General features: G+C 36.6%; 2 protein-coding genes across 2 annotated transcripts in view; one reads left to right on the plus strand and one right to left on the minus strand.

The window, feature by feature from the left end:
- LOC118280249 (scavenger receptor class B member 1) overlaps positions 1-14756 on the plus strand; it is a 271827-nt gene that overhangs the window by 134010 nt on the left and 123061 nt on the right. The window lies entirely within an intron of this gene.
- LOC118280247 (homeobox protein PKNOX2) overlaps positions 7245-14756 on the minus strand; it is a 49832-nt gene continuing 42320 nt past the window's right edge. Inside the window, exons 4-12 of the mRNA XM_050701986.1 lie at positions 14076-14205; positions 12924-13000; positions 12213-12303; positions 11939-11942; positions 11765-11835; positions 10965-11107; positions 9559-9694; positions 8708-8788; positions 7245-7725 (exon numbers count right to left, since the gene is read on the minus strand). Coding sequence (XP_050557943.1) covers positions 7607-7725; positions 8708-8788; positions 9559-9694; positions 10965-11107; positions 11765-11835; positions 11939-11942; positions 12213-12303; positions 12924-13000; positions 14076-14205 — 852 coding nt within the window. The 3' untranslated portion in view covers positions 7245-7606. The remainder of the gene's footprint in view (positions 7726-8707; positions 8789-9558; positions 9695-10964; positions 11108-11764; positions 11836-11938; positions 11943-12212; positions 12304-12923; positions 13001-14075; positions 14206-14756) is intronic.

A 14756-nucleotide genomic window follows, 5' to 3' on the forward strand; every position in this document is an offset into this window, starting at 1 on the left:
ACGTTGCACGGCAGCCAGTTGTCCAGCCACCGCGCCAACCGTGCAGTCAATAGTCGCTCGGCAATAGTCAATAGTCGCCAATAGTCTGTCAGTCTGTCCGTCAATGAAACTAGGAGCTCGTTCCAAAGTGTAACTTCAAATGGATAGGAAGTGGTTTGATAGGGAGGAGGATTGGGCCTCTAGTTACCTTACCTTACAACACAAGGCGATTTTAAGGGCTATTGATGAAGATCACAAATGAAACACAAAAGAAATCAGCCTAAAAATTATTTTACTGACTAGCAAAAATTATGCCGTACCATAATATATAACGTTGAAGTTATCCTTATACAACTAGCAAGCGCGTATAACTATTGTATACTAGGTCTGGACTTGACTATACGACGTCTGGAACGCGATCACTTTGCCCACAGCTGGGCCTTTTAATGTGGAGAAACGTGGACAATGATTTTTGACAAGAAAATGTTATATTTTTGAACATGGGAAGACTGTGATTTGGAGTAGATACATATTAGTAATGTATACTTTTTCATTTATTATGTTATCGGCTTACTCACGTAACTGTTTGACGAAGAATTCGACTAGTTTCAAGCCATGCTAGAGGCTTATATTCATGAGCAGCATTCCGCGACACACGACGCGGCGATTGTCGCGCTATTACTTTTGAAACTAGTCGAGTTCCTCGTTAAACAGTTACGTGAGTAAGTCGATAACATAATAATTAATTTAGTACGTCTCACGAAAGTTATAATAAAATTACAATGTATACTTTAATGATTTAAGTCATATTTTTCCAATAGTTCAACGAATATGCACTATATTTTTTTAGTTTCTCGTTTTCTAACAATTCAATGATGGTTTGACTAAGTTGCATTGATTTTTTAAGTCTATTTTAAGACAAAAATTTGTGCAACCTGGTCAAAACATCAAATATTTGATTGACAATTATCGTATTTTCTCTTTATTTATTTAATTTTATGGCACTCCAACGCCTCATTCGCAATTCATCTTTTTTTAAAACATTGTCTCATGTCGCTCATCTTTCAAGGCAAGTAATACTATTCAATATAATATATACTTTAAACTGACATGGTCACTAACACTATTATTAGAACTTATGACGGGATATTTACCATGTTTTTGAGTTCATCCGTGATCATGGCGCTTGCAACAGTGCCGAAATATCGGAAACTCATCGAAGTGAATAAACATGGTAAATATCCCGTCATAAGTTCTAATAATCTATACTAATCTATACTAATATTATATGTATAAAGCTGAAGAGTTTGTTTGTTTGTTTGTTTGACCGCGCTAATCTCCGGAGCTACTGGTCCGATTTGATTAATTATTTTTGTGTTCGATAGCTCATTTATTCAGGAAGGTTATAGGCTATAAAACATCACTCTCCGATTAATAGGAACCGAGCAGCGGAAGTAGCTAGTAGTTAATAAAATTATAGCAATAATGCTGTTTCTGGTCAAAAAATCGTCCACGTTTCTTAACAATCAGACCTTTTGATAGGCCTCACACAGCCCTACAGGCATCAATACAGGCGCTCCCAAACAGTTACATTTTAAAAATACATTATAACACTACATAATGTATAAGTAGATGTATATTATGTGCTAGGACATAGTAATAATAATATTATCATAAAAAAATCTTATTTTTTTTTCTTAATCTTCACCTTTCCTTTTTACGTATATTCGTTTCTTTTCGTATAACAGAGTCGCATCACTGTGTTTTCGTTATTAAATGGAGTTTTGGAAACCATTTTCGGATTTTATCTGGTTGAAATTTCAAAATAGACAGAAAAATTTAGGGTCGAAGAAACCCGATCATACTGTATATGATGGCCCATCGACCATCAGTCCTTAGAGAAAGTATGATAGATCCTTTTAACCACATAATTTTATAACATAGTGAACTTCGTAATAGCTTCGGGTAATCATTTTATAAATAATCTTTTCATTAGTAAATTTCTAAGCAAAGAAAAGTAGTTTCTATTGCATATATAAATTGTAAAATAGTCCTTTCTCTTAAAAACGTAATTTCCAAAACTCCACCTAAAAATACCATCCTAAAGATAAAAAATATCGTATTTTAACACAACGACCTTTTTCAAAACTAAAATTAATATTTTTTCAAAGAATACCATTGTAGTGCTCATTTCATAATTATTTTATACGGAAGACATTTTCTTTTATTAAATACTGTGTGTATTAAAAATACTGGAAGAATACCTATTTAGTGGACTGCATACTTTACATACTGCATTTTCTTTATATAAATTAATACCTACATGAGTAAAATTCACATAATTATTAATTATTGAGTAACTACTGGCAACCGGGACTCACAATCAAGAGCATTGCTTTAAATATAAGATTTTTTATGGTATAAGCCGGTAAACGAGCAGACGGATCACCTGATGGTAAGCAATCGCCGCCGCCCATGGACATTTGAAACACTAGAGACGTTACAAGTAACTTTCTTTGCATTGCTGATCCTTTGCTCATGTTTATGAGGCCCGTTCACAGATTGAAATTAGTCAAGCACCCATAAAGTCTTTTCGACAGACCTATCTAAAAATCAAGGTTTACTGACATATATTAGGTAATGGAGAAAAGCTCTACTAGTTTCGAGTCACAGAGGGACTCTTCATCATGAGCAGCGTGCGCAGACGCTAGACTAGGCTGATGTACAGTCTACTATGACTCGAAACTAGTGGAGCTTTTCTCCATTAATGTATGTGAGTAAACCGTGATTTTTTTGTTAATTTAGTATGACAAAAATAATTAAAACATTCATGTATAATTATATAAAAGCAGTTTAGATTCGTTTATTAATTACTTTTTTAATAACACCTACAATGGTATTCTCTAAAAATAATTGGAAGTCCATTTTTTTATAATAATACTAAAAAATACAAAAAAGTCGTTGATACGATATTTTTAATCTACACACCATAGATTTTCCCGCCAATGCTTTTATATCTAAATAGAGATGTGAAAGGAATAATCGACTAAATATTTTTAATAACTGACTATTCATGGAATCGAAACACTGAGTTTTTTAACTTGGTAAAAATATATTATAGATATTTTGGAAGCACGATAATGTGTGTAAAAACAGAATAAATGTCTTTACACGATGGTAAATCAGTATTTCTTGCTTTGACAAGCTTATATTTAAAATTGCCAGATATTAAGAATTTAACACCCCTTTTTATTGGTTGATTTTCACATAGTTAAGAATTATTTACATCTAAGGCAAAGCAAGTTTTGTTTAGTTTCGTTTTGAGGCTATAATAATTACTAAATAATATACCGCCCTACACTCCTAAGTATTTCTACCAAGCTGTCAAACTTTAGTGATGTGAAATATGAAAATATTTAGTCGATTATTCGTTCAACATCGGTTGACTAAATTTTAAATGTCAAATACGATTTTTTTAATACTTTTTTTTGCGTATACAATTTTGGATTGAACGTTTAGTTTTTCGAATTACTATATTTAAAGGGAATCGTATAGTTTACAATCGTATATTCGTTTTTTTATTACTTACAAACTAATTTAGTTGGTATGGAGACATCGGTACAAATATCACTGCGATAATTTTTCAGACAGATTAATAATATTTACATAAAAATATAATGGTCACTGTTTACTTAAACTAACTTAAAAATAAGACATTAGCTTAGCAAAATAACATATCTTATCCATTTTTACACAAAAAAATAAACATAAAAATGTACTTATTACGAAAAAAAAATACCGTAAGTTTTTTAAAGTTGCCTATACCGATTCTCCAGTACCAACTGAGCGAAACTAACACTAATATGGCTGTGTAAGTAAAATTAAAAAGAAATTAACAATGAGTATATTTTGAAAACTAATTACGTTTTTTTTTATAAATAAATAGATACAGTTATTCAGTGGACGGTTTATACTAATGTTTGAATGTAAAAAATATTCTTAGTCACTATTTCTTTCGTCAGTCGGTCAAAAATTGGGGAAAGTTAAATTATTATTGATTTGAAAATTACTGTGTTTAAATTCACAACCGGTATTTAAAAATTGACAAAACGCTGAAATTAAGTCACCTCTTTGAGGGTTTCAGGGCCAAAACGTACGGTAATAACTGAAGCGTTTAAACGTTTTTGGTAAAATCGCTTTTGTGATAATGAAAATATGGTACAAAATTATATGTATGCGATAATTGAGTAAAATAGTTAGTTGATAGTCTAAAGGCGAGAATTTATTTATGTATAATACATTTGTTTTAATGTTTCGCGACAAAAGCGGGTTTGCCAAAAACGATTGAGTGTTTTAAAAGATGATCTTTTTACCTATAATAATTGTTTAGTTAGCTATTTACTAGTAAAGAATTCAATTGATTATTATTTAGCTTTAATTTCAGAAGTAATATTATTATGGAAGACAAAATATAGGCTTTGATGGTAAATATTCTTTCAAATAACTGTAAAAAGTAGGTTGTTTTATGGTATAAGCTGGTAAATGAGCAGACGGATCACCTGATGGTAAGCAATCGCCGCCGCCCATGGACACTTGAAACAGCAGAGGCGTTACAAGTGCATTGCGGTCTTTTGGAGGTTAGGAATTTAAGAGTTGTTGAGGAATTGAGGATTTGGGAGATATGAGATAATTTGTCTTCCGATAACCTTACTCACACAACGAAACACAACGCAAGCGTTGTTTCTCGTCGGTTTTCTGTGACCCCTTATAATTTCTAATTATAAGTTTGAAATCGCCAACCCGCATAGAGCAAGCGTGGTGATTAATGCTGAAACCTTCTCTATATGAGAAGAGGCCTTTAGTCAGCAGTGGCCACTTATAGGCTGTTGATATGAGATGGAAATATACGGTAACATCTACTTTTTACCAGTTATGTTATGAAACCTATTATTACAAGACCAAGCCAAATATCAAACACCGTGCACAATTCTTCTATATACTGCGAGAAGTATAGAAAAAAACATAACCCTCCTTCTGGCGCAGTCGGGTAAATAGGTAAAAAAGACCATCTTTTTAGTAAATTTTCCTTTAGTTTTGTCGATAATATAATGAAATAGTTTATTTTTGTTTATAATAGTTGAGGTATGAATTACGTATACAAAGTTCTATTCTTACATATTATCTAATAACAGTGTGTTTTATAATACTTTCCTTTTAATATTGACATGCTTTTACGTATAGTCACTACATAGTATAAAACAAAGTCGCTTTCTCTGTCCCTATGTCCCTTTATATGCTTAAATCTTTAAAACTATGTAACGGATTTTGATGCAGTTTTTTATTTAATAGATAGGTGATTTTTGAGGAAGGTTTATTTGTATAATATATAATACATGTATAATATATCACCATTGCACCAATGCGTAGTTGGGGCAGGTTGCTAGTAATATACAAAGCTGAAGAGTTTATTGTTTGAACGCGATAATCTCTGGAATTACTGGTATGATTTGTATAATTATTTTCCTGATTGGATAGTGCATCAAGTATCCCAAAGGAACTGGATATAGGCTTTAAAACATCACAGTACAACCAATTTAGGAGCTGAGCATGGTAAAAGTAGTTATGAAGTGTAACATTGCAGATATTAAATACGAAAGCAACTCACGTTATACAACTTTTCAGCAATCGTATACAACTAAATTGGGGTATATCGTATCAAGTGCACGGCTTTTAGATAACATAACATTAACGATACGGTAATAATTATTTTAAACTAATTTTTTCATGGTACCAAGTTATGAATTTTTCAAATCGCGCCGCCGCGTGGACACTTCAAAATTAGGTAGACAGGCTACTAGGCGATCAGATTGACAGAATAAATGCTTCGTTCTATTACGTTTTTTCTCTGTAGTGATTGTGACAGGTTTGTATAATTTAAAATCACCATTGCACCCATGCGAAGCCAAGTAGTTTGATATAAAAAATCTATAGATTTATTTGCCAGTTAAACTTTGATTTATCGTATACATCATTAATTTAAAAAAAAAATGTTCTTATTAAATTAAACACACTGTTATTAGAAATATAATTTCTATTCTAGGCTTAAAAATTAACGGTATACTGTCAATATATTTTATATTATTATGTCTTTTTTATTTTTATTTATTTATATATAAATAAATAAATGAATTCATTGTGACATGGCGTGTGTCATGAAAAGATAATTTTTATCATTTAAAATTAATACGTATACATTTGAATCGTAATGGGAATCGACTAAATCGATTTCGTAATTGTCCAATCGATTGGGCTAGTTTTAGGAACGGGTACATCACTAGATCTGTCATTGAGTGTCAATGTCAAACTATTTGCCGCGTAAAATTGAATTGTGAGTCTGTGTTTTATTTTAAAATGGACATACATGTAATTATTTCACATTAAATACTTATTCTTTGAAATTTTCTGTTGACTGAAAAGATAGCTTCAAGTTAGTTAGTTAGGAAACATGTGCTACAAAGACGTAGTTACTTAATTGTAATTCTCATTAAACATTCGCTTTCTTATCTATAAATACCTTAGTACGCTTAAATCTTAATGACTACGCATACGGATTTTGACCGCGGTACTCAGAGTCATTTAATAAAGTTACCCAGTGATTAGCAATTATTTTCGGAACACCAATGCGTTACCTATGGGAAGCTGGGGTAAGTCGCTAGTTTAAATGTATCTGCGTACGGTAGTTCTATAAATAAAATATAGTTGATCTTATTAAATGACAGCTAATTTTTACTTTGATTCTATCGAATACATCATTAATTAATACGAAAATTTTAATATTGAATTTCTTATTAAATTAAATCCTAATTATTAGCAAATATAATTTCCAACTTCATAGCCTTACTTTGTTAACGGTATACTTTTCACACATTCGACGGTTATTTATACTGGTATTATATTACTTGATTTTTTAATATATATATTTGATGTCGACGTTTGCCCGTCTCGCCTGAAAAGTAATGATGCGGCCTACGGTGGAGCACGTTTAAGCAAATATTCGTTCGGGCTTTGAAGACAACCAGATCATACGCATTAGGAAACACAGACTCCGGCAAAGAATTCACTCCCTTCAGTATTTGTCCTTATATCGACGGTTAAAAGGATAGGGTAAACGATATTTTGGTCAAAAATGAGTTCATTATGCTCCTACGTAAAATTTTCCGCTCTTTCGAATGCGCTTACTCTCATGGCTCTGATGACATTTTTAGCGTTTATACGCTAGCAATGGAAAAAAACATTTTCCTAGTATTCTTTCGACGACCGACGAGTTTAAACGGCTCTCCTGAACATTTCATTTTTTGTGGCTTATACCCTATTTGCTTTTAACCGTCGATATATATTTGATAGGTCGACAATTGGCCGCTATCTCGCCTGGTTATAAGTGATGATGTGACCTACGATGGTCGATACGATATACGATATCTGCCCATAAGCAATCTATTCAAGACACCCAGGTTATACCCATCAGGAAACACAGACTCCGGCAAAGAATTCCACTCCCTAGCAGTATTTATCCTTATTTATAGTTTCTCATTAATGTACTCGTTCCTAAAACTGAACACTACCTGGTTTAATGCATAGGCTGTTGAATGGGGTAGCTAGTGTGTTCGGGCTGCTCGCTCGTCGAGTCCTGCTCGTCGCCTGATGGGTCGCCTTCCTGATCCTCGTCCTCTGATGATGAGAGGAGACCTGGGGATTGAGAGGAGTGTTATACATAATATACTGAACTAGCTACTTCCGCGCGGTTTCACCCGCTCTGCTCGGCTCCTATTGGTCATAGCGTGATATTTTATGGCCTGTAGCCTTCCTCGATAAATGGCCTATAACACAAAAATAATTATTCAAATCGGACCAGTAGATCCGGTTCAAACAACAAACAAACAAACAAACAAACTCTTCAGGTTTATAAATTAGTATAGATAAGTATTCAGAGAGACTAAAGGGAAGGCCTTTGTACCCCTTCGGGGATAAAAGGCGTGACGTTGTGTGTGTGTTTACAGAGAAAGATAGACTGAAACTACGTTTAAAATGATATTTGGGAGTTATTTTCAATTTTTTAAGTGTGGGAGAGCCATGCTTCGGCACTGCTGGGCCGGCTCGACCGGAGTGATACCACGGCCGAGCAGAAAACCGACGTGAAACAACGCTTGCGTTGTGTTTCGTTGTGTGAGTGAGGTTACTGGAGACCCAATTTAGCCCAATCTTCCCAATTTCCCAACAACTAACAAAATAGTTTAAGGAATCATTAAATGTCTCTGAGTGCGGCAGTTAAATTCGTATACCCCAAAAAGCCGGCAACGCACTTGTAACGCCTTTGGTGTTTCAGGTGTCAATGGGCGTCGGTGATTGCTTACCTTATGGTACGTTTTTTCGTTTACCGGCTCAAACGATAAAAAAGACATTTAATCATATCTAACTGAGTGCGGGGAAATTGTCTTTTTATTTAATACTAGCTTACGCATGGATATTGTCATTCTCCAGCCTCGAAAAATTATACCATCAAATCGCATAATTGCGACATGAGAGAAAGACAAACAAAGATATTACGGCAACGCATAAATGTATCGCCTCTGGTGTTTCGGGTGTCCATAGGCGCCGGCGATTGCTTACCATCAGGTGATCTGTCTGCTCGTTTACCGGCTTATACCATAAAAAAATATATATTACTCACCGGCTGTAAACTGTGGGTTGGAGAGTGCATCAGGCCAGTACCTCTTGCTGATTGAGGAACCATTCTTACCTTTCTTGCCACCTGGAAGAGGGAAACATCCATTTTAGCGAGAAAAATGTAACACCTGACAAGTGATAGATTATTGAATTTGCACATAGACTATCGACGAACAAATCAACGGTTGACGTCATAGCACACGTGAAGTTTACAAGCGAATAAATATGGATCGAAAATCTTAACGAACAACAGTTGGGCAGAAAGCCCGCCAGGCTGAACACCTTGCCTGGTCCGAGGATCAGTCTGGCCCCTGTTTGCGACGCTGATTGCTTACCATCAGTATCCTTAGTACAAGTTTGCTTCATGTTTAAAGTAATCGAAACGAGAGCGCGTTCGGCACTTTGCTTGGTTGGTTTATTCGAGTCGGCCTATGATGCACTAAGGGTACTACTGTACTACGGGTAGAGATGATTCGTCTAATTCGAATAATTGATTTTGTCTGGACTTTAAAAGAGACTATGACCTCTGAGTTTGTTTCGGCATTTCTTCTCAGAGTAGTCCGATAGGAAATGCCGGCCTCATCTAGTTATTTAAGAGATTGACGTGTATAAGTGTTATTTTATAACCTATTTGCAAAATAAATATCATTTATCATTTATTGTCTGTTCAATCTACTATAATAAGACTTTCTTGCAACAGTTGCAAAAGTTTCTTGCAACAGTTGCAATTGTGTTACTACCAACAGCAAATCCACCAGATTTGCTGTTGGTGCAAATCCACCAGATTTGCTGTTAGCAGTAAAACAGTTCAATACCATCTTTACGCCGTCTAAATAAAGTCCAAATTGAACTGACCTGGTTTATCAGCGCAGTCGAGCATGGGCTGCAGGATGCGGCGGCGCGCGTTGATGAACCAGTTGTTCACCTGCAGCAGCGTCAGCCGCGTCTGCGCAGCCAGGGTGCGCTTCTCCTCCTCTGTCGGGTATGGGTGCTGGGGATTTGGTGATAACATCATATTATTAGTAAGTACTTTAAAAAACAAGAAAGTCATCGTAAAATTAAAGCAGTCGGGACCCATTCTAAACATTTAGTGAGGGCACATACGGCTGGCTTTCTAAACTGGGTCCCGACTACTTAAATTTTACGATGACTTTCTTGTTTTAGGGGTTTTTCATTTTCATGTTATAAAGAAACGCAGTCAGGTTTTTTATTATTTCTATAGTCACTCTCACAGTAAATACGAATCTATCAAGCTGAAATTCATCAAGTCGTTCAGACTAGAGAGTAATATTCGAATTTGGCGCCAAAAATTACCCTCCTTCTGGCGCAGTCGGGTAAAAATAAGGTTTACCAGTCTATTTATGGTTTTAAAAAAACCTGTATTACACTAAAAGACTGGCTCTGACTCTTCCTTCATGTTGTGCTAGAAAGTTTGCGGAAAAGTTAGGTCTCGCATTGTAATACATAGCAGCACGTCGCTGCACCTCAAGATCGACTGGAAGTAGTCCCGCGAGCACAGGTAGGGCCTCTGTGCTAACCGTCCTATAAGCCTTTTTTTAAAACGTTGCCCCACACTAGGATTTTCTCCTGTGCCGTGGGTGCGTTTACAAACATACAAGTTCACATACACATGACACCCGGACCCGGAACAACAATTTGTGGATCACACAAAGAGTTGCTCCGTGCGCGAATCGAACCCGCTACCCGTTGCGCGGCAGCCAGTTGCCCAGCCACCGCACCAACCGTTGTTATTTGTTTGGGTGCAGTGGAGAATGTATTAAATATAGTGGACTGCATATAATAACTAGGTTTAATGCCGAAAGTTACGAAACAACGATTTGTGGTCACACAAAGTATTAGTAGACTGCCCCGTTGGTCGAGTGGTCGCAAGTGCGACTGCCGTACAAGGGGTCTCGGGTTCGATTCCCGGGTCGGGCAAAGTATTACTGGGCTTTTTTCGGATTTCCGAAAATTTTTCTGTAGTAGCATGGAGTTTGGAAATGTGCCCAGTGTATGGCACAAATGGTGAAAAGTGCGTGTACATTGTATAGCGTGTCGTAATGTACACCTCTGCCTACCCCTTCGGGGATTAAAGGCGTGACGATATGTATGTATAACATCGTAACATCCCAAATCCTAAACCGCATCAAAATCGGTTCAGCTAAACGCAAGATAATCGCGCACAAACATACATGACATACAGGTTAAACAGAGGACCCCTTTTTTCCCCGCCTATTCATAGATAATGTCAATATACTCACAACAAGATGCTGGAACAGCCAGGCCCTCATGACCTGCGTGGCGTGCCGCGGCAGTACCCCTCGCTTCCCCCCCTCGTCCGTGCACTCCTCCTCGGGAGGGGGGGAGCCGGATACGGAGGAACATGAGTTGTTGGAGTTCGTACCTGGTTGCAAATGGATTAGTGTTAGCATGGTGATTGCATATTGAAAGGTGAGACAATAGGAAAGGGTTAAAGAAATAAGAACATTTTTGAATTGAACAAGTATTCGTAACAATTACGATATTTTTCTTTTTATTGTTATGATTACACTTTACGCAACGTCACGCCTTTTATCTGACAAAGCGGTAGGAACAGAGGTGCTCATCACGAGCACGTAATGAAAACTATACAATGTATTACCCACTTTTCACCGTTTGTGTTGTAAGTCAAACATGTGTGTGAGTGTAGCCTATTGATTACACTACAAAATTAACAACTTAAAAATGGCGCCATTAAAAAGTTGAATAAAAACAAACAATAAAACTAAAATAAACAAAAAAATTATTAATTAACAATTTTCGTTAGGCGTCGAAAGAGAAGAAATTAAAGATTTGACAATAAAAATTGGTTGGTGATGTCACAAAAACTATGTCACGGAAAAATAAAGTTTGCAGTCTGAGTCGTTGGTTGTAAGCGCGACTGCAAGGCAAGGGGTCTCGGATTCGATTCCCGGGTCGGGCGAAATATTATGGGGTATTTTTCGGTTTTTTGATAAAAAAAACCCTAATGATAGGACTATGAACTATATAAACTATGAGAATGGTTAACCATTGAACTTACCAGTAAAAGAGTCAGTTGAGAGCAACCCCGCACCTATCTGACTGATCGGCGTCGAACCCTTTACTAATAGTCAAAGCTCAAAGTCAAAGCATTTATTTCAATTAATCCTAAATAAGGCACTTTGTGAAACTGTCAAATTGCAATTGTCCGTCAGTCTGTCTGTCAGTGAAGCTAGGCGCTCGTTCCAAATCGTAGTAGCTTCGAATGGAGAAGAACGAGCAAGAAACTCCATCATTACTCTTTTAAAAAGAAGTTTTTTACAATTTCTCTGATACACTATGTATCTATTGTATATATATGTAGGAACAATGTAACTACAATACGTCAAAACTAACGGGACAATAAAACCAATTTGTAAAGAAAATAAAAAAGCGGGTTATTTCAAACATAGTGCCCACACATGTACACTTACAATTTTGAAATAATAAATATATAAATATGAACGTACGTGTATCCCGCTGCGCCGGCGCGTAAGGCAGGTCTGTGTGCGGCGGGTACACCGCCGGGAACTGAGCCGGCACCAGCGGGGCGGGGGGCGACTGCAACCAATGGACATATAGTGTTATTTATATAGGACAGATAAAAAAATAAAAGACAAATGTATGAAGTTAATTTATAAGAAACCAATCTTTAGTGTGCTTTTCCACTCTGTTTCAGGTGAGCATTCTGTGACACACGATGTGGCGATTGTCACGCTGCTACTGAAAAGTTGCTAGCATGGCTTGAAACTAGTCGAGTTCCTCGTCAAACAGTTACGTGAGTAAGCCGATAACATAATCGACGAGTCACTTGATGGTAAGCGATCAGCGCCGCCCATGGACACCCGCAACACCAGAGGAGTCACAATGAGTCACTTATAACTTAAATAGTATTTTTTTTTTAAAGCGTTGCCCCACATTAGGATTTTCTCCTGTGTCGTGGGTGCGTTTACAAACATACAAGTTCACATACACATGACACCTAGACCCGAAACAAATATTTGGATCACACAAGGAGTTGCTGGTTACCCAGCCACCGCGCCACCCGTGCAGACGTAATTTTAAGTCGGGATCAAATTGAGTTGTTGTTGATTTTTCGAGCAATGAATAATGTTTCAATAACGTTAAATTAATTTATTAAATACGAGTATATACAACAAAAGTTAACATACATTTCATACCTGATATTGTGGGGAGTTGGACGTGCTCGAGTGTTCGTCTATGGACCCCGATAGGTTGTTGTTGCTTTCTACACCACCTGGAAACGAAAACAATATGTTGTTAATCGGTGATTTATGGGCCCCGATTTGGCTCGAAATTTGTCGAATAACTTTGTTAAAGTCAAAGAAATTGTTTCAATTACAAGCAACTTTGTAACATTTTTTATTGTAACTTTCGTGAGACATACTAAATTAATTATTATGTTATCGGCTTACTCACGTAATTATTTGACGAGGAACTCGACTAGTTTCTTGCTATGCTAGAGTCTCAAATTCATGAGCAGCATTCCGCGACACAGGACGCTTCGATTGTTACGCTGCTACTCTAGCAGTAATAGCTATAAGCATATAAACCTCTAGCATGGCTTGAAACTAGTCGAGTTCCATGTCAAACAGTTACGTGAGTAAGCCGATAACATAATAATTAACTTTTGTAACGTCTAATTACATCTGACTGATACTCTGTCTGTCTGTGAAGCGTAATTCTCGGTAATGTAAATTACTAATTGTAATTTTTTATAGCATAGGGTGGTAAACGAGCAGATGGATCACCTGATGGTAAGCAATCATCCTATGGACACTAGAGGAGTTACAAGTACTTTTAGGAACTGAGTATTTAGCAAATTAGGATGGGATTGTTGGGCAACGCCAATTGCTACCATCAGGTGATCAGTTTTATTCTATAAAAATATGTAGTAAAAGGGCAAAAACGAGTAGACGATTCAACTTGGTACCGGGGTATGTTTTGGGGATTGGGAAATTAAAGATTTGACTATCGCAAGAAAGGAGTAGATGACTAATTTTTATTTCAATGTCCGTCTTGTAGATTATTTTAAAATATTACACACGTATTTTTTATTTTCTTCCGGAAACAAATACTTTCGAAGATATATTGATTTAAAATATCGCGTGACGTCACTTCTAGGTACATTTTATACGTAGAAATGACGTATTTGCTCCCACTTCTAAACTTTGATTCGCTTTATCTAAGTATTGTTATCTTATATGACAAAAAGAAAAAAATGTATGACTAATATGTTTTCATTACCTAACTGACGGACTATGTAGAGTTTCATACCCCGTCATCATGCCTATTTGGTATATAATACCCACCTGAAGAATAATCAGTCCGCAGCAGGTTCTCACTCTGCATCTTAGTCTTGAGGCACGCTATGTACCTCCCGCAGAAGTCTCGGCACAACTCCTGGACCTTCTCCAGCTCGAGAAGGTGGATCCTTAGCACCTGGAAATTAGATGATGTGGGGTAAGTTCAGTAATTTTTTTTTAAACATTGCCCCACACTAGGATTGTCTCCTGTGTCGTAGATGCGTTTACAAACATACAAGTTCACATACACATGACACCCAGACCCGAAAAAACTATTTGTGGATCACACAAAGAGTTGCTCCGTGCGGGAATCGAACCCGCTACACGTTGCACAGCAGCCAGTTGCCCAGCCCCCGCGCCAACCGTGCAGTCAATTCGGTTCTATGCTTGTCACATGAAATTTGTTAACTAAAAGCATGGTTTACTCACGTAAATTAATGGAGAAAAGCTCTACTAGTTTCGAGTCACATAGGGACTCTTTATCATGAGCAGCGACGTCGCACAGTCTAATGACGTCGCCGCGTCCGTAGGCTTAATTTAGTATGTCTCATAAAACCGTGATTTCTAGTTAATTTAGTATGTCTCATGATAGTTATTAAAAATCCACTATGGTAGAATATAATTTTCACCATCGATCAACATCGATAGAGAACACCAAGAGAGTCAACAGCTTTTTTTAAGGGCAGA

Source organism: Spodoptera frugiperda, chromosome 21 (assembly GCF_023101765.2).
Source record: "Spodoptera frugiperda isolate SF20-4 chromosome 21, AGI-APGP_CSIRO_Sfru_2.0, whole genome shotgun sequence".
In the NCBI taxonomy this organism is placed as follows: domain Eukaryota; kingdom Metazoa; phylum Arthropoda; class Insecta; order Lepidoptera; family Noctuidae; genus Spodoptera; species Spodoptera frugiperda.